The sequence below is a fragment of the Aquarana catesbeiana genome, linkage group LG07 (assembly GCF_042186555.1).
Source record: "Aquarana catesbeiana isolate 2022-GZ linkage group LG07, ASM4218655v1, whole genome shotgun sequence".
Classification (NCBI taxonomy): Eukaryota; Metazoa; Chordata; class Amphibia; order Anura; family Ranidae; genus Aquarana; species Aquarana catesbeiana.
The window spans coordinates 238,956,259-238,977,816 of NC_133330.1; the positions used below are offsets into that span (position 1 = coordinate 238,956,259).

A 21,558-nucleotide genomic window follows, 5' to 3' on the forward strand; every position below is an offset into this window, starting at 1 on the left:
TGCAGTACACCACTACACACAGTAACACACTACTATTCTGTCGTGGCACATTAGGCAGCACATTAATGCCATTAACACCAGGATTGCAATACTGTGATTGGCCATTTAGGTTTCTCCTCTAAACTCCTACCGTGACCAAAAGAAACTAAACATTGCTCCTAAAAATCAGTTCTTGGATTTATAAACCTAATCTGATTTTGATTGCTCTCTTGCAGAGGTTACGCACAGAAAACAGGCTTTTGAAGCAACGTATTGAAACCTTAGAGAAGGTAAGCTATTTAAAACTTTCTACTCACTAAATTAACTAGACTGTTAAATGTGTACTGCTTTGGATTAAACTAATTAAATTGTTTCTTATACATGCTAGAGGCTACCCTGATCTGGTGCCAATGTTCAGCTTGTTATTTTCACTTAAAACTAATGCACTGATTTGTGCAATAAGCTGTATTTTTTGCATGCCATAGTGTGTGAATCCACAAATATCAGTCCCTGGAGTGTATTTGGGGTAGGAGAACTTCAGTTGTGTCTTCTAGTGAAAGTTCTCCAAGTGATTTGTCTCATATTTAAGGACAATGTCTCTTACCACCTCCTTCCTGAACAGCACTACAGTTATTTTAGTGGTCTTATTTTTTATTGTGTACAATGGGGTTGATTTACTAAAGGCATTTAGGCTGTTTATTTTGCAAGAGCGTTCGGCCCAGAGCTTGGTGAATGCGTTGAAGTTTCATTTTGCAAAGAATATCAAGTCGTGTGCAAAAAAACACAGCTATTTTGCTTGCATGTGATTGGATGATGGCAGTCAGCAGAGCTTTGCCTCATTCACTAAGCTCTGGGGTAAATTCCCTTGAAAAATGCAAATTAACTTGCAAACTGAGCAGCCTACTTGCCTTTAGTAAGTCTGCCCTAATATAACTTTGGGCTCATTAACACCTATGTTTTTACAACATTTGTGTTTTTCCATATAAATGGAAATGCATGTTGATGTGCTTAACCGCTTTAGCCCCAGAAGAATTTACCGCCTTCCTGACCAGAGCGTTTTTTGCGATTCGGCACTGTGTCGCTTTAACTGACATTTGCGCGGTCGTGCAACGCTGTACCCAAACAAAATTGATGTCCTTTTTTCCCCACACAAATAGAGCTTTCTTTTGGTGGCATTTGATCGCCTCCTGTGGTTTTTATTTATCCTATAAACAAAAAAAGCGACAATTTTGAAAAAAACACTATTTTGTACTTTTTGTTATTATAAATATCCCCATTTAAAAAAAAAAAACAAAAAAAACTTTTTCTCAGTTTAGGCCGATATGTATTCTTCTACATATTTTTGGTAAAAATATCACAATAAGCATATATTGATTGGTTTGCGCAAAAGTTATAGCGTCTACACGATCTGTCACTCCTGTCAGAACAGGGAAGTGTGTGTTTACACACACTCGTCCCTGTTCTGTGTCTCCTGGTCACAATCGCTCGTGGCCGGCGGTCATTACGACCGTCGGCCGCAAGCATCGACACCCCCGCTATGCAGAGGGAAAGCGCGCCTGCTATCCGGACCCCGCGAGCCAACGTACAGCTTTGTAGTTTTGCACAGTGGAGCCAACCTGCCGCAGTATAACTGCGGCGGCTTGTCCGGAAGCGGTTAAAAGGCATTCTAATGTCAAGGCATGTTGGCTTGGGTCATGCTGTGTTGATGTCTGTCAATATGCATCTGAACCCATGTGTTTTGATGCTTTTCCATTGAATATAGCAAAAACCAAAAAGTGTAAAACTAGCCTTTATGCTCCAGTGGGTAGGTTTAGAATCCTTCTGTCAGGTTTCGATTACTACATTGTCCCCTCTTTTAGGAGATTTATCCTCGGTTTCTTTAGCGCTGAAAGAAAATCCTACAGGTTTGCTATATCTGGCGCCTATATCCAGTTTGGTTGACTAGGATATTTATAACGTGGTGTTGCCTAGGCTTTTCAGCATTAAAAATATTACACAGGTTATTCAGTTATGTTAACCCATATTACAGTGTATATAAAAATGTGGGTTTATTTTACCTTCAATGTTAATTTTTGCACCTACTTACTCTGTGTGAATGAATGCATCTTTCGTCCATGGGCATAAATAGTATCACCAATGTGGGAGCATTTGTACGATTTTTAGCTGCATCTCCTAATGTTACTCATGTCAACCCATTAGAATGTCAATAGTTTCTAAAATGTCATTAAAATTGTACAAAATACTCTACTTTTTTATTTATTTATTTTTATTTGATGTGACATGTACAATAAAACTGTAGCTTTGCAGAATATACAATCCAGATGAACTAGTATATGTTCAGCCTGTGTACATGTACATCTAGTTAAAGTGGATGTAAACCCCAATTTTTTTTTTTTTTTTTTTTATATCATACTGTAGAGTATAAGATTTCCTATCATTTGAGCCCAGTCTTGCCACACAGTTAATCCATCTCTGAGCAATCCTTATTGTTCAGTGAGAAAAATCTTGACAAAATGAGAAAAACTTTGTCAAATACTCCCCCTTGCTGTGAGTGACAACCTAAGACATGCATTATTTTTTAATTCCCTCCCCCACTCCTTTCTTCAGCAGCTCTGCAAAGACTGGCTGTTCCATACCTCAGCATTATTTGGCATGCTGAAGTCATGTGGTTACTTTCCTGTCTTTTCACTGGATGTTAGAGATCATAGCAGAAGTTCAGTGTAAGAAATACACAGGGGAAAATGCATATTGGGCGGGGAGTCTACTGACATCACGACTCCACCCACCGAGCTCCAGACAACAGACCCACCCACAGAATATGCAGTTTTTCGGGTCTAATAACAGACAGAGGGGAGACAGTTGACAGATAAAGATACATGCAGGAGGCATGTATATACTTATAGATAACCCCTATGGCAGTAGTTTAGAAAGGATGACATTGGGTTTACATCCACTTTAAGAGCAACATCACTTATAACCACAGCAAATGGGTAAGACCATATGTGGATAGGTAGCAACATCAAAAATGTAACGGCGAAATGTGGACCGTGTAGATGATAACCCAGGTGTAGAGGGGGGGGGTCCCTCAGACATACACGTGATGATAGCAGTACATGAGAAGACTAGGGTGGGATGGTTAACTAGAGTCTGGGCATATCGTTTTAATTGGTATAAAAAGGAAAACTAGGGTGAAAAGAAGAAAGACAATAGAAAGAGAAAGATAGATAAATAGGGAGGGGAAGGGGGGAAAAAAAGGGTGGAGGGGAGAGACTTGGAGAAAGAGAGGGAGTCTCCCTGGGAGCAGAGTACATCGGTACAAATCAAGCATTGGAGCTCACAAGCACATGGAATGGACTATGCGTATTGCAGGAATTTCATCAGAGTAGCGGAAAAGGTCCCAATAAAACCACTTGGTCTTATGTTCCTCTGATTTATCCCAAAGAGTGGCAGTCGGGTCCTCCGTCCGTTCGTTCGATGTCATTTACTCTTGTGATCCATTGGGCAACTGTAGGTGCAGACTGTTGTCTCCACTGACTCAGTATGCGTGCTTGTGCGGCATTAAGGAGGTGTATGAGAAGGGATTTGTGATAGCTTTTCCTGTATAAGGGGTAAGGTTGAGTAAAACTGCAGCCAGGTTATCGCATGGGGAGATATCTGTAAATGTATGAATCAGTTGAAGTACTGGCTGCCAAAATGTTTGCAGCTGGGGGCATTCCCAAAATTTGTGCAAAATGGTGCCCCGGGGGTGTTCGCATTGCCAACAATGATCAGATTGATTAGGGAATAGCTTTGTCAGAACCGGCATGGGTTCTGTACCAGCGCGTAACAATTTTATAACTGGATTCTTGGTATTTACTACAGAGGTAGGACTTCTGTGCAAAGAAAAGAATGCGTTCCTTCTGAGGTTCAGTGAGAATAACCCACAGATCTGTCTTCCTCTTGGCTAAGAAAGGTGGGGCAGCAACGGCATGGAGTTCTAAAAACATTTTATAGGAAATATAGAGGGACCCACAAATCGAGCCTTCACCCAGGCAGAGCTCCTCAAATGAAGCTTCCAGGGGAAGAGTGCAGGCTAGGCAATGAACCCATAAAATGCGAGAGCTGGATAGCTCTCCATTGATCTGTTGCAAGAGAGATTCTGCTAGTCAATATAGTCTTAGTGGGAGCCCAATCTGGAGGTTTCAAGAAATGCAAGGCCCAATAGAGAGACCTTTTGGGGTCTGTGATATGAAAATCGGGTCTGAGACCTGACCAATAATCTGTCTCCTAGGGGAAGTAAAGCTAGCTAAGGAAGATAATCGAAAAAAACTGTCAATTTCCATAAGGGTGGTTCCAATCAGCGGGTGTGAAACCAAGTGAGCAACTTGAGATTTTCCAGCCCAGGGCAGGCCGGCCAGTGGAGCACGAGCTGCCTCCTGTTCCAATACCACCCTAAGTTTTAGATCGCTACTCTGTACTTATTTAACTTGTGTAATTACCCCTTTTTCCCTATGAAATTAGAGTTTAGACTGTCAGAACACAACAGCTCAGCGGGGAAGATGCTCAGCGGGGAAGAGTGCTGAACTAACCTTGCATGGTTAGTACAGTGGCTCCGACCAAAAAAAATTGTAATGTGCACCCAGGTTAAATCTCAGCAGGAAATTAGGAACTCGCACACCGATGTCAGATCACATCAAATTTTTTTCTAAAAGCCAAACAAAAACAAAGCACACTACACTACACACTACACTAACCCCCCCCCCCCCCCCCATGAGGGGCGGTCATAGGTGGGGTGCAGTCTGCTGCTTCCAGCTTTAAGTTGATAAAAAACCTATAAACCATGCGCTTACTCCAAAAAAGTCATAGATGTAAGCAGCTAACACAACAAATAGAAAATTTGTAATAAATCATATATAACCAAGTGTAGCGCTAAAAAATGAGAAAGAAAATATTGCTATACCACATATAATAGCAAAATGAATTGTGAAAAGATAGTGTTTTGTATACTTTGTGAACATTCATACATATAGAACACTTATGTTATAAAGCCTTAGGGTCACCAAAAGTGATAACAGGATGTAAAAATGGCAATAAAGTCCAAAACTGAATGTGCAGATACGGTGAACATAAATTTTGCAATGGTGATAAATTCCAAAACATATACTCGTGAGAGATTTCTGTATGTAATCCAACATGTGCTGACAGACGCTTGTGCGAAACCGCCACCTAGGATGACTGGAGGCTTACCAGAAAGTTGGGACCCACCTAGCATACGCTATATGGGTCAAACAGGCTTGGATTGCTCACTGGCAATGAAGGTAGGGAACCAAGGGTTGGTGAATGGTGAAGTTGTAACGTTGCTATCCCAAAGAGGTCTTCTTCATATGGAAGCTCGGACACCAACGGACATTACCCACATGTAATGAAGAAGGGGCTCATAGCGTAATTCCGTAAACCATAAAAAATTTATTAAAAGGAAAAACACTTACATTTCAGAATAAAAAGCGCTTGCAAGTAAAATGGTGGCAGTGGAGTCCTCCCGACGCGTTTCGTCATACAAGACTTCGTCTGGGGTACTTGCCCACTGCAGCCAGACTCCTTTATATAAGGACAAAGACCCCTCTGATGAGAATCCAGCTCCCAGGCTTGTTTGCATTGGCACTTCCGGGGTCATCCAAAATGGCGGACCCGAGTGCTATCCAAGCCTCTCTTTCATGTAATTCAATTCCCATAGGTCTAATGGTGTCATGTGTTTCAAGAGAAGACGTGGTGCTGAGTGCCTTCCAAGCCTCTCTTTCACATGATTCCATTCCCATAGGTCTAATGGTGTCATGTGCTTCAGGAGGAGACATGATGCTGAATGCCTTCCAAACCTCTCTTTCAAATAATTCCATTCCCATAGGTCTAATGGTGTCATGTGCTTCAGGAGGAGACATGATGCTGAATGCCTTCCAAACCTCTCTTTCAAATGATTCCATTCCCATAGGTCTAATGGTGTCATGTGCTTCAGGAGGAGACATGATGCAAAGTCCATTCCCATAGGTCTAATGGTGTCATGTGCTTCAGGAGAAGACATGATGCTGAGTGCCTTCCAAGTCTCTCTTTCAAATGATTCCATTCCCATAGGTCTAATGGTGTCATGTGCTTCAGGAGGAGACATGATGCTGAGTGCCCTCCAAGCCTCTCTTTCAAATGATTCCATTCCCATAGGTCTAATGGTGTCATGTGTTTCAAGAGAAGACGTGGTGCTGAGTGCCTTCCAAGCCTCTCTTTCACATGATTCCATTCCCATAGGTCTAATGGTGTCATGTGCTTCAGGAGGAGACATGATGCTGAATGCCTTTCCAAACCTCTCTTTCAAATGATTCCATTCCCATAGGTCTAATGGTGTCATGTGCTTCAGGAGGAGACATGATGCTGAATGCCTTCCAAACCTCTCTTTCAAATGATTCCATTCCCATAGGTCTAATGGTGTCATGTGCTTCAGGAGGAGACATGATGCAAAGTCCATTCCCATAGGTCTAATGGTGTCATGTGCTTCAGGAGAAGACATGATGCTGAGTGCCTTCCAAGTCTCTCTTTCAAATGATTCCATTCCCATAGGTCTAATGGTGTCATGTGCTTCAGGAGGAGACATGATGCTGAGTGCCTTCCAAGCCTCTCTTTCAAATGATTCCATTCCCATAGGTCTAATGGTGTCATGTGCTTCAGGAGGAGACATGATGCAGAGTCCCGGCATCCAGAACCTCCCATTTCCACTTGTTACTACCCCTTATGACCTCTTAGTGGGTGTATGGAGGGGGAGGCCGTGACTCTGCATCACCACATCAGTGACATCCCCCCTAACGTATATTACGATAAAAAACCACGCTCGCGCATGCGCGCGGCGTAGTTCAGCGCGGTGACATCAATGAAGGGCGAGGCCGCAACTGTGCGTCTCAACCTCAATCACATCCCCCATAGTCTAATAGAGACCGCGCTCGCGCATGCGCGCGGCGTGGTCCAGCGCGGTAACGTCATCAAAAAACGACGCATGCGTACATCACCTCCGGTCTCCGTTTGATCACACCAGGAAGTGACCTGCAGAGAGGGGAAAAGGGCCGGAAATGATGTTATAATCCCCAGACCGGCCTTCAAAGTGTACGCAATGAGTGTGCATTAATGGGTGACCTAAACACGATCAGGACTTCATTCAAAGATTATAGATGAGTCCATGAAAACAAAAAAAAAAAAAAAAAATGAAAAAAATATGAAGAAGATGGATTCTCAGCAGGAGAGAGAAGAGATGGACAATTAATTATTCCATCCCTTGACCCACTCTATGTCCCCATATAGCTCATATTGTATTACTTCAAAAACGACAATACTTTAATAATAACTACCCAATTGTCAAAATAAAGTAAATATAATCATAATAATAATAAAATAATGTGTAACAGATGGAAAGGCACATGCATGTAAAAAGTATCAGACATAATATACACCCTAGGTATTAGTACTCCTAAACGGAAGTTGATGTTTCTTATCTCATGATAAATCTGTCAAGACTCGTTTATAAAGGCATTAACATCTACTTCCACGTTCATGCCTTGAGGAAAAAAGGTCTGTAGTTCATACGCCCAGAACATTTCAAGGCGAGAGACCCCTCTGATTTTGGCCCCTCCCCTCCACGGCGGGACGTATTTGTTTATAATGACAAATTGTGAACCAGTGGGGTTACTATTATGATATTGCTTGTAATGTCTGGGTACCGTATGCTTAGAGTCCCTGCCTTTGATTAGAGCAATATGTTCCCCTACCCTTGTTGTAAACGTTCTGGTGGTACGACCAATGTATTGTCTACGACAAGGGCATGTGATAAGATATACTATGTATTTGGTACTACACGTACAAAAAGATTTCACTGTATATCTTTTCCCCGTGACTGTAGATGTGAATTCTGTGACTTTACGTCCTTCCAGGTTATTGTGCAAACATACCACACATTTTCTACACGGGTAAAAGCCTGTCATGTTATGGAAAAAAGAAGGCCGGGATGGTGGATTTATAACATTGGGGGCTATCTGACCCTGTAGAGATGGTGCTCCCCTAAATATAATCTTGGCCTCTTCTGGCAATGACCCGCCCAGAATGTTACCATGTCTCAAGACATCCCAGTGTTTTTTTACAATGCTTTTAATTTGTTTGTGCTGGGTTGAGAAAGATGTTATCATTGCCCATTTAAACTTTTCATCCGGTTCTTTTTTTGGCTTTACCTCGAGTAAAGTTTTCCTTTCAAAGGAAAACTTTACTCGAGGTAAAGCCAAAAAAAGAACCGGATGAAAAGTTTAAATGGGCAATGATAACATCTTTCTCAACCCAGCACAAACAAATTAAAAGCATTGTAAAAAAACACTGGGATGTCTTGAGACATGATAACATTCTGGGCGGGTCATTGCCAGAAGAGGCCAAGATTATATTTAGGGGAGCACCATCTCTACAGGGTCAGATAGCCCCCAATGTTATAAATCCACCATCCCGGCCTTCTTTTTTCCATAACATGACAGGCTTTTACCCGTGTAGAAAATGTGTGGTATGTTTGCACAATAACCTGGAAGGACGTAAAGTCACAGAATTCACATCTACAGTCACGGGGAAAAGATATACAGTGAAATCTTTTTGTACGTGTAGTACCAAATACATAGTATATCTTATCACATGCCCTTGTCGTAGACAATACATTGGTCGTACCACCAGAACGTTTACAACAAGGGTAGGGGAACATATTGCTCTAATCAAAGGCAGGGACTCTAAGCATACGGTACCCAGACATTACAAGCAATATCATAATAGTAACCCCACTGGTTCACAATTTGTCATTATAGACAAATACGTCCCGCCGTGGAGGGGAGGGGCCAAAATCAGAGGGGTCTCTCGCCTTGAAATGTTCTGGGCGTATGAACTACAGACCTTTTTTCCTCAAGGCATGAACGTGGAAGTAGATGTTAATGCCTTTATAAACGAGTCTTGACAGATTTATCATGAGATAAGAAACATCAACTTCCGTTTAGGAGTACTAATACCTAGGGTGTATATTATGTCTGATACTTTTTACATGCATGTGCCTTTCCATCTGTTACACATTATTTTATTATTATTATGATTATATTTACTTTATTTTGACAATTGGGTAGTTATTATTAAAGTATTGTCGTTTTTGAAGTAATACAATATGAGCTATATGGGGACATAGAGTGAGTCAAGGGATGGAATAATTGTCCATCTCTTCTCTCTCCTGCTGAGAATCCATCTTCTTCATATTTTTTTCATTTTTTTTTTTTTTTTTTTTGTTTTCATGGACTCATCTATCATCTTTGAATGAAGTCCTGATCGTGTTTAGGTCACCCATTAATGCACACTCATTGCGTACACTTTGAAGGCCGGTCTGGGGATTATAACATCATTTCCGGCCCTTTTCCCCTCTCTGCAGGTCACTTCCTGGTGTGATCAAACGGAGACCGGAGGTGATGTACGCATGCGTCGTTTTTTGATGACGTTACCGCGCTGGACCACGCCGCGCGCATGCGCGAGCGCGGTCTCTATTAGACTATGGGGGATGTGATTGAGGTTGAGACGCACAGTTGCGGCCTCGCCCTTCATTGATGTCACCGCGCTGAACTACGCCGCGCGCATGCGCGAGCGTGGTTTTTTATCGTAATATACGTTAGGGGGGATGTCACTGATGTGGTGATGCAGAGTCACGGCCTCCCCCTCCATACACCCACTAAGAGGTCATAAGGGGTAGTAACAAGTGGAAGTGGGAGGTTCTGGATGCCGGGACTCTGCATCATGTCTCCTCCTGAAGCACATGACACCATTAGACCTATGGGAATGGAATCATTTGAAAGAGAGGCTTGGAAGGCACTCAGCATCATGTCTCCTCCTGAAGCACATGACACCATTAGACCTATGGGAATGGAATCATGTGAAAGAGAGGCTTGGAAGGCACTCAGCACCACGTCTTCTCTTGAAACACATGACACCATTAGACCTATGGGAATGGAATCATTTGAAAGAGAGGCTTGGAGGGCACTCAGCATCATGTCTCCTCCTGAAGCACATGACACCATTAGACCTATGGGAATGGAATCATTTGAAAGAGAGACTTGGAAGGCACTCAGCATCTTGTCTTCTCCTGAAGCACATGACACCATTAGACCTATGGGAATGGACTTTGCATCATGTCTCCTCCTGAAGCACATGACACCATTAGACCTATGGGAATGGAATCATTTGAAAGAGAGGTTTGGAAGGCATTCAGCATCATGTCTCCTCCTGAAGCACATGACACCATTAGACCTATGGGAATGGAATTATTTGAAAGAGAGGTTTGGAAGGCATTCAGCATCATGTCTCCTCCTGAAGCACATGACACCATTAGACCTATGGGAATGGAATCATGTGAAAGAGAGGCTTGGAAGGCACTCAGCACCACGTCTTCTCTTGAAACACATGACACCATTAGACCTATGGGAATTGAATTACATGAAAGAGAGGCTTGGATAGCACTCGGGTCCGCCATTTTGGATGACCCCGGAAGTGCCAATGCAAACAAGCCTGGGAGCTGGATTCTCATCAGAGGGGTCTTTGTCCTTATATAAAGGAGTCTGGCTGCAGTGGGCAAGTACCCCAGACGAAGTCTTGTATGACGAAACGCGTCGGAAGGACTCCACTGCCGCCATTTTACTTGCAAGCGCTTTTTATTCTGAAATGTAAGTGTTTTTCCTTTTAATAAATTTTTTATGGTTTACGGAATTACGCTATGAGCCCCTTCTTCATTACATGTGGGTAATGTCCGTTGGTGTCCGAGCTTCCATATGAAGAAGACCTCTTTGGGATAGCAACGTTACAACTTCACCATTCACCAACCCTTGGTTCCCTACCTTCATTGCCAGTGAGCAATCCAAGCCTGTTTGACCCATATAGCGTATGCTAGGTGGGTCCCAACTTTCTGGTAAGCCTCCAGTCATCCTAGGTGGCGGTTTCGCACAAGGGTCTGTCAGCACATGTTGGATTACATACAGAAATCTCTCACGAGTATATGTTTTGGAATTTATCACCATTGCAAAATTTATGTTCACCGTATCTGCACATTCAGTTTTGGACTTTATTGCCATTTTTACATCCTGTTATCACTTTTGGTGACCCTAAGGCTTTATAACATAAGTGTTCTATATGTATGAATGTTCACAAAGTATACAAAACACTATCTTTTCACAATTCATTTTGCTATTATATGTGGTATAGCAATATTTTCTTTCTCATTTTTTAGCGCTACACTTGGTTATATACAGCTTTAAGTTGAGCTTGATCTAACAGTATGTAACAACTTGCTTTCCTGCTCAGTTTGCGAAGCATGGTTGGGTTCCTTTTGGTCAGCATCTGGTTATGGTTGTTTATACAGGCTTTGAGATATGACATCCCTCTAAATGTCCAGCTAAACCTATTTACTACCATTTTGCCCCTAGCTGTTAAGATGCCCTCCTTACCCATTGCCCAGGCTTGAAAGTCAGGATTCTGCTGTTAGCTGACCTTCCCGGTTTTCTTTGTACAGAGAGGATTTATTAGGGGGAGCCATGAAGTTCATCTTACAGCCAAGAGGTACAATCTGGTGAGCTGAGTTACAACACCGGCCCATTTTCACCATCCAAGCATCTTAACTTTTTTGGGTGTCCTCCTTCACCTGTATTTTTCAACAAAAAATTTGAAGCCGATTTTCTGTGAAATTTTTCTTGTTTCTGATGTCTTAACATGAAAGTGATTACTTAATTTGGTCCAGGAAAGATTTACCCATCATTTTTAGGGACACAGTCTACCTTTTTGGTATGTATGGTTACATTTTTTTTCTTCATTGTTTTTCCTATTAACATAATTCCCTTTTACTAATAAATCGAATGTTCTCTCTAGTAAACATTTTAAAAAAGTACACCTACCCAGAACTGATATACTGCTATTGTCTGGATAGCAGTGCTTTGAGACTCCCACTATTTTCTTAAATCTGTATGAATCCATCTGTAAAGTCTGCTTAACACATTTTCAGTCTGTTTTTCCAGTGTGTAAAATAAGGCATCCATCAGTGAACATGATATCCCCCGTTATAAAGCCTATTGGAAATAGGCATTGGACACTAGTTATAGAAAACTCTTGCCTGTGTACTTGTTGTCACTAAACCCACATCATACAAAACTATCAAATTGTGTACTTATATATGCTGTTCATATTCACTCAGTCACTATGAGATTCATTTTCTGTATTCTGTAAAAAATCTGGTTGATCCTGCTGCTCTTTATCGCCACCTTCTGTTTATGTCCCCAATTCGCTAGGGATTTTGCAGCTGTGGTGGCAGCTCTGCACATGCTCAGTTTTCAGCGATTTTCTATGCTGAGCATTTAGTCCCCATCACATATGAGCAGTCCATGTGACTATAAAGTCATACATGTGGGCGTACACTCAGTGGTAAATTTCCCACCAACCAGCTAAACACAATGGGGTTGGATATTACATGTAGATTTTATGGTGGCTTCACCTCCTCTTGTTCTAAGACACAGGCTGGAGGAGCATGACACAGCCTGTGACTGGCAGAAATCCTCCCACACCATGTTGCTGCCAAAAAATAATAGATTTGATTTCAAATATATATTTGCATGACCATTTAAAACAATTTTATTGATATTCATTTTTACTCTGTATCCCAAAAGCTTTTTTTTTTTTAATTTTTTTTTTTTTTTGAACATGTGACCAGCAGCAGAGGACTAGACGCTCCTCCTGCTTATGTTTCCCTGCAATAACATAATTACATTAACATAACACGATTTATTAACCTAATTACATCCATATACAGAAATAGAAGAGACAATGTAAATTAAGCAGTTTGTGTTTAGTATCACTTTTAAGACCCATAAAAAAGCTTATGTGGGTTTTTAACCCACCTCAATGTTTCTCATTGTGTCATTGTTTTTCTCACTAGCTCATTCTGTATTGAACAAACATGTTTTCACAATGTGCCTCTTACATTGACCAGTTTCTCTCATTGTTTAATGGCATCAGTAATATGAAAACTGCATTAAAGGCATCTAAATCTATGACCTAAGCAAGAAATGTGGTAAAAATATGAAAAATGTGAACACGTACAAGCTAACAGTGCTTTTTTTTGCAGGGAATTTCATGTGAATTAGTGCCTTTTTAGTTTATGCCAACAATAATTTTGCTGTTGTGGAAACAGTTGGGCAATGTGATTTGCAGATCTTTAGAAACAGTCGTTTCTGCTCTTAGTCTGTTCATCCAGACTCCGTTTTGGGCAGAACATTGCAATCTTGCTGTAGGGCAGGTTCTAAGAGGGTTTAAAAATGCATTAATGATTCCATGCTATTTATTCCACCCTGCACATGTCATTAAATTATCTTCTCCCTATAAAATCTTTTGCTTTTGCACGACATCCTATGCACTTCCAAATTTAAAAAAGCTCTACCTCCTTTGAATCTATTGAAGCTATTTTTTTATAAAATTAAAGTCTATACACCTGCTTTTTGGGTCAAATAAAAGTATAACCAATATCAAAGATATATTTAAAAAATTATATCAAATTTTTGTCCTGCTAATTGCAGCAACAGTTCTTTTTATCCTAAAACCCCCTGTTTCGTAAGTTTCAAAATCGTTGTACTGTGGAATTGAGGCCACTAAGAAAAAATATCAGCTGGGAAACGTGTCTGTAGTTGATTTGGGGAGGAAAAAAAGGGAATAATCCTGATGTGCATTGTTGTGTCAGGAATGAGGGGGAAAATAAGTAGTTGCATTAGTAAGCAGGATGAACAATTATGTTTGCTTACCAAAAATCCCAGCAGCTATTCCTAAACTTTAGGTAGCTAAAGATTTAGTCTCTTGGCATAATCAAAGGAGGTAGGAGATATGCTGACACTACACACCTGATTTATTTTCTGGTCACTTTATTTTTCATCTGTCTCTTCTGAAATTCTTTCTGAATTTTTCCCTTTTCATAGGAAAGTGCATCCTTGGCAGATAGATTGATCCAGGTATTGTCATTGCATTTTATCCTCAGTAAAACTCAAACCCCAGATGGTACAGTATTTTAATGGCTTTTGTTTTTTGTTTTTGTTTTTGTTTTTTTTTTGTTTTTTTGTTTGGTTTTTTTTTTTGATCTGGGGTGATGCATGCTCTATTTTTACATGCATCTAAGTAAACTTCCTTACCCCCTCTAATTGTAAAATAGCGTAACATTTTTAATAATTTAATGCAAAATCATGGTGAACTGCACGTTGCCCTAATCCAATGTTTCTAACCCCTCCATGCTCTTTTGAAATTATTTAAACAAAACTTTTGGTCCAACTAATTAACATTTTTCTGAAATGATCATAAAAACTAACTGCATTGCATGAGTCAAGCTTGATCATTTTGCATGAACTAAAACCAAATGGGAATGACAAATCTCATCTTCATTATGCTTGCTCCATTTTTAGTTATTGAACAAGCTCCAATAACGCAGTCCAGAATTAATCTGCAAGTTTAATTGTAAAAGCTTCTGAGGGGTTTAGTACACAGCTGTTACTTGCGCACAGAGAGGCAACCATTTTGTATTTTGACATTTTAAAGTATTAAAAAGTATTTATTTTATTTGGAACTGGAAACCTAACTGAGGCAGTTTAGGATATCTAATGCACCTGGGAACTGCTGCTGACTCTAAATATATTTGCTTTTTTTTTTTTTTTTTTTTTTGAACAGTGCATTACTTTTTGATTTTGCATAACCCTACCTCCCAAAAACACTTTACCGCTGTTGGTAGACAACAGACTTTCGATATTTTATGCTTGTTTAGTTGTCTGCACATTCTATTTACTCAAGTCTTGTATGTGTCCCAAAGACACAAAGCCTGGCCTCACATTTTAGTGCCTGCCCTGATCAGTCATATTATTGTCAATGGTTTAAGAAGCGTATGACATCCAAGTATGGGATCGTTCACTGAGCTCTTTCATGATGCTGTACTATTCAAAGCGAGTATAAATGACAGCTTTTTTTTGAGCCATTTAAAAAAGGCAAGATCCAAAACAACCTATTTTGGAAAAATACATTTGCAGTTTTGTGCTGTCTGGAATAGATTGTGGAATTTATGATGATCTGTAAAATATCCCATTTACCCCAGACAATAGCCTTTAAATTGTACTACAAAATGGCTGCCCCACTGTGTGTGTGCTAACATATGCACTTTAGGTGTATGCTTTGCTGTGAGTTAATTGTTTGCACATGCCCTCAGAAAGCATTTTTTTTATTTCCATCTGGATTGCTTAAAAAAACCTTCAAATTATGTCCAAAGGGACAAGTGACAAGGGCCCAGGAGGCAGAGGAAAACTACCTCATAAAACGGGAACTGGCCACCATGAAACAGCAGAATGATGAGTCCAGCGGTAAGCTGGAGCAGGCTCACCATACCATCGGCGATCTGCTGCAACAAAAGCAATTGGTAAGAAGCCTGGCTGCACTTTATCTCACTTGTATTCTTTTTCTTCCGACCTTGGTGATGATTTAATGTTTTATGGTGTTTGGAAATGATCATTCTTCACTTACTGAATATGTCATAAATGCTGTGCTTATCATTGACTGTGTCAACCATGTGAATTTTGTGTTGCATTTGCAGTTCTATTTGGGTAGGTAAGGTAAAAATGAGAAAGGATGAGGTCTCCTGAGTCATGCAAAATGTGACCCAGGCTTCCATAATTAGTATTAATTTGTGAAACCTATTTAGATTTGGCCGCTTTGGTGCTTTGCATTAACCTAGGTTCTTTTAATGCAGCCCATTCATTTTGAATGGACTGCTGATGCACCAGAGTGAAAGAGAAAAGGGCATTATTTTTTTTAACGAAGCAGCATATTACAATACACAGTTTATCTTTACCATGAATTGCCATACAGGCCCACCACTGTTGTATTTAGGCCTGTCAATATTGAATGAAATGCCCTAATGGTGTTAGGAAGTTAGGTTGTAGGGTGTCCTTGAAATTCAGAAGGAGTTTGTGGTAAGAGTTCTGCAGAAAAAGAATTGCAAGCTTACTCAGTGGGAGTAGGGCATAGCAAGAACAAGGCTTCACTAATAGAATGTTATGATCCTATTCTTCAGGAATACATGGCAGATCCTCATTGGGAAACCAGACTTCATCTTGGTTCATTTAAAGAACCTCTGTAATTAACATTTTTAAGACACAAAGAAGCATTGCAACAATGGCAAGCATGGATTTTGTCCTATAAATTCTAATTAAATCTATTACCTTATCTGCTACATTAAGCTACTCATCACTTCACCCCGGTTTCCCTGCTTGGTTGTTTCTGCATCCACTTGCTGCCAACCAAACTGTTGAATCTCATGATCACTGCTTGTATTTTTTTTTTTTTTTGGTCACTCCTAATGTCTAGTTGAACACACGAAGTATTTTTCCTCAGTGAAAAAGTTTGCTCTGTAGTCTGCACTGTATGTGTGATGCTGGGGAGGAAGTTATAAGTATCCTTCTATGTATGTTGAAGTCTTGTGGCACTCCTTCCTTTAAAATGGTGCAACTCTACATGGTTTAAGAAGGAATTTTAGAATCTTATTTAAATGCTTCCCCCAGACCACATCTGTACTCCTTGAAAATTCTAAAAGTACAGAAAAATCTGAACCTCCAAAAATGCAGTCAATCACTTTCTGAAGTGTTTTGACAATGCTGCGCCTTTTTGCTGAACTTTAGTTGGAGTGGGACTTTTAAGGTGCCAAACATAAGTTTCAGACTACTTGCAGAAGGTAATTAAGGAGATGTATGGGGTTTCTAAAAAGCAAAAAAAAAATAAAAAAACACAAAAACCTACATCTATACTCACCTCTGTGCTACAGCTTTAACCCCACTGGCTCTCAGACTGTTAACTGAGCGTTCACATGACTGATTGCTCAGTTCTCAATCTTCTTGGAGCGGAGAGCAGTGACCATCAGTCACTGTTCTCCACTCTGCCCCTACAGCATTCACTGGACCATCGGGCTTGAGGTGCAGCTGGCTTCAGCTGTCAGCCGCACTCTGAGAGCCAGCCTTCAAATGGGCAGCTGAGTGAATCCCAACAATATGGTTGGGATCCTTCCAGAGGTTAGAGCGGCTCTGTGTCTTCCACCAACAGGCTTAAAGCCCCCTGTCAGCTGATCCTGGGTCACAGGAGAGCACAAGTAAGTGTAGTATAGGACACCTCCCCTGTCGACCTCCTCTTTATAATTGAAGGGAGCAGTGTTATGTAATCCAGCAGAGGGGAACTCAGGGAGGGATGACAGCACCTCTTGGCATTTCAGTGCAGCAGACGCATAGATAGCAGCTCCTTACATTTCTGACAAGGGCAATGACTTTTCTTTGTATTTGCAGCTTTTTTAAAGAGCTACAATATTGTAAAATGTATGTGAAAGTGTTATATTTTATTTTGCCCAGACATACGCATTAAAGCAGAAATAAATTCTCCCAGGCACAGCATATTTGCACATTATGGCAGACTTACACACCAAGGCACCCCTTCCAGCAATGCAACGGCAGTGATCCCCTTTCTTTTGACACTGCCTCTGATGTCTTTGCCCAGCCGCCTTCCAGGTTTGGTGTCTTGGGCCATCTTGATTGGGCAGGTTGGAATGACATAGCTCCCGCACATGTGCACTGTAGTTAATTTATCACCGCTCCAAAGTTATATTGATAATGTACTCCTAACTGTGCAAGCACAGATATTCTCACTAAAGTGGATCTATTATGAACCAAAACAGCTCAACTCATTTGACACCTCGGTTTAGGTCAGTGTTACTCAACCTTTTCCCAGTCAAGGCATCCTTTTAATATTCGACACAATGTTAAAGTGGTTGTAAACCCTTACAGACCACTTTTTGCTACAGGTAAGCCTATAATTAGGCTTACCTGTAGCTACCCAGGATATCTCCTAAACCTGCACGGTTTAGGAGATATCCCCTGTATTTGCATGTGCCAATGTCATCGCCACATGCGCACTGAAGTAAACTGAAGCAATGGCACATACATGCCGTTGCTTCGCTTCAGTGAGACTGTGCTGTAACCGGCGGCCCCCGCGCTCATGTGGCTCAGGCCAATCACAGCGCCGGAGCCGCGATACCCGGAAGTAACCCCTGGGAGTGATATCGGCCGCCGGATCGGTATACGGGCACTACAGCGAGGGCTTCGATCTCAGGTGAGTATTACATAATGAGCTAGTATCCTATGCATACTAACTCATTATGCCTTGGTCTTGCAGGTGTTTGAAAAAAAAAAAAAAAGTGGGTTTACAACCACTTTAAGGCACCCTATTCTATAATGTAAAAAACTAATAGTTTTACAAATCACAGCAGCATCTTTCCTTATGTTGCGGCACCCAACACTGGAGCTGATTCCTTTTTATTCATCTTTGCAAATTGGTAGCGACTAGTATTCTAGTGTTACTCTTCTCCCTCAGTTTCAATTCCTCTCTCTGCTAGTGTGAACCCAGTGCTAACAGAAAGGGGCAAACCTGGTGTGGAGGCACACAACATCTTCCTTTTAACCAATGATGCCATCTGTAGTTAGAATGTCAGTGGCTGACCCGCTTGGTTCCCAAGGTTGTAATGCTGCACAATAAAAATCTGTGGCTTTGTGTAACAAGCAGGCTTAAAGTGGTGTTCCAGCCGAAATGATACTTTTTAAATAAAAATCCCCCTATAATACACAAGCTTAATGTATTTTAGTAAAGTTAGTCTGTAAACTAAGGTCTGTTTTGTTAGTTTATAGCAGTAGTTTGTTATTTTATAAACTTACAGCAGGCCGTGGCCATCTTAAGTGTGGGCATCTGAAGCCAGACTGTATTTCTTCCTTGATCTCATCCTTGCAGATCTCGCACATGCTCAGTGCAGCACAAGCAGTGTGATAGGTTTCAGGTCAGGTTTCCATAGCAACGACAGTGTCAGAGGAAGTTGCCGCCCCTTCCCAGAAGGCATTGCAAACAGGAAATGATGCGATGGGCCACGGCCAGGGAGGAGGAAGTGAAAAATGAATACAGCAGCTATACAGTAGGTGCTGAGAAAAAAAAATTTAAAAATATCCAATTCATTTACAGTGCACAGTTTAGTGAGGGATGCTGAAGATTTGTAAAAGTGGGTGGAACTCCACTTTAATCCACTTGCTGGTTTGTTGACAATTTGTGGCAATTTTTAGGCATTTTGTCCAGGCAGCCCTGAAGAACCCAGAACCCTGGTTAAAAAGGTTGGTCTAAAATAATTAAAATGGAGCATGTTTAACTTCACTGTAGGCAAAATCACTGCCCCAGTGGTAGTATGGTGGACTGTACAAGTCAGGAAATGGCTGCTTCCACGTATGTTTTCTCATAAATGTCTTGTTTTATGTAAGAAATTGCTTTGGCTTTTTGTCTCCTGGCCAGTACAATAATTAGAGTGTACAATTTTGCTTTTGGGTAAAAATACTTTATTCTGCTTCCTCTCTGCATGCCCTGTCCAGTAATGTGAAAAGTTCAAAGGTAGGTCATGCCCTGTAATCACTCTTCAGAGTGGTCAGCACGAGTAGATGCATTCTTGTGTCTCTGACCAATGGTATCCATAGAGCACCGGAGGGGTCAGACATATACACTTATACTCGTTCATATTTCATCAGCACACATCCTGCATGAGTGGGGGGCTATATGGCAGCAATGTATGTGCATTCTTTACTTTTACTTACCCAGTAATTTCCTCTTCTCTTGACTGACAGCACTACTTGTATTATGCTGTTTGAAACCAGTGATGTAATCTGTTTTTAGTTTCCATGTAATCTCAAGCCTGAACGCTAACAATGTTTTCTCCAGGAATAGTATAGGAATAGTATTTCAGCCTCTGTATCCCAGTGTTTCTCAACTTTTTTCCAGTCTGCAAGTCCTTAAACTAGTTTGATTCTCGAGGCACCCGTGTTGAGGCTTGGTTTACATTATTGCATGTCAGGGAATGTGCGCAAAAACGCATGTTTTCCTGGCATGCACATAAATGCGCTGCTTTTTTTTTTAAGGGTCAAGGACTAAGGCCAATTCATAGCAGAATGCGGTGCGGGAAAGGCACGCTCCATTTGCCTTTCCTGCACTGCAGGTGATTGCACTGCCCTTGGGATCTGCATTCAGGTGCCAATGCATGCTTACCAGCACCCCAAGATCGCAAATGTAGTGTTTGAAGGGACCAAATTGTATGATATCGCAGTACCATGCGGTTTGGTGTGGCATGTTTTTTAGATGTAGTGCATGCACTACTTTTTCTGCGTTCCAGTGAGATTTGCTGCCCATTCAAATGAATAGACTGCAAAATCACACTGCACATTCCCCTATACTAACCTCTGCAACCCAATCCCACTCTGCTCATCTTTTGACCCCAATCCCCCTGCTAACCTTTGCACCCCAGAACCCCTTTGCACCGCAACACCTTTCTTTGCTCACCTTGGTATCCCAAACTCTTCTCTCTGCTCACTCCTGTGCCCCGAGCCCCCCTCTTAGCTCACCACCACCACTCCAACCCCCACTCTGCTCACCTCCACACTCCAAAACAACCTCTCTGCTCACCTTCACACCCCAAAGCAACCTCTCTGCTCGCTTGCACACCTGTGTACCCCACTCCTGTCTGTTTTACTATATAAATGGAAAAAAAGACTAATTTTGAAAGATACCGGTTTCCCCTACTTTCTATTATAAAAAAATATGAATAGTTTTTCTTCAAAAATTTGGACTAGAATTTATTCTTTTATATACAGGCAGTCCCCGAGTTACAAACATCTGACTCACAAACTACTTTTACTTACTAATGAAGAGACAACAAGAGAGATGAAATCTAGCCCTAGGAAGGAAAATTCACTCCTGTAAGAGTTATCATGGGAAAAAGGTGTCTCCACTAAAGCTTTATCACCAATCCTTGTTTCCACAACTACCCTAAATTTTCAAAATCCAATTGTCACGGGAACAGAAAGTGAAGTGAAATCTTCTGAACAGGGGCACAGGCAGCAAAACAAATGTTATAGGGGTGATAACCTTTCCCTATGCTGTTCAAAAGACTTAAAAAAAACTTTTACACCTAAAAAATGTACCTGTTCCGACTTGCATACAAATTCAACTTAAGAACAAACCTACAGAACCTTGTTTTGTTTTTTCTTGTTTGTAACCTGGAGATTGCCTGTATCCTTAATGAATGGTACCCAAAATGTCGTCCTTCCTATCAGAGAACCATTTTTGGAATAAGGGGGAGGGTTAGCTGCTGATCACAGCCACTCTTTACACTTGTGCGCCCTGTGATTGGATCACAGCTATCACAAGGCACAGAGTCCCTCTGATTAGCGCTTTGCATATTGCCTGTGATTTGTGTTATCTAATGACATCGCAATCAAAGACATTGGGTGTGCACTTGTATAAACATCCTGTTAGAACAGCAAGTTTTCCAACCGACACTTTAACTACAAGGGCTGGCCCAAGAGATGGGTATAAATCAATAAGTATTTTAATAGCAGCTAGTGAAAGTAACTGAATTTGACTTGATATCAGCCCTTTATAGTC

The 21,558-nt window shown here is 41.1% G+C and overlaps 1 protein-coding gene across 5 annotated transcripts in view; it reads left to right on the forward strand.

Moving 5' to 3' along the window:
• EVI5 (ecotropic viral integration site 5) overlaps positions 1-21,558 on the forward strand; it is a 352,231-nt gene that overhangs the window by 176,436 nt on the left and 154,237 nt on the right. For 3 of the 5 annotated variants that reach the window (XM_073593140.1, XM_073593144.1, XM_073593143.1), the window contains 3 exons: positions 216-269; positions 13,995-14,027; positions 15,323-15,469. In XM_073593140.1, coding sequence (XP_073449241.1) covers positions 216-269; positions 13,995-14,027; positions 15,323-15,469 — 234 coding nt within the window. The remainder of the gene's footprint in view (positions 1-215; positions 270-13,994; positions 14,028-15,322; positions 15,470-21,558) is intronic. The other 2 variants (XM_073593141.1, XM_073593142.1) reach the window with 2 other exon arrangements.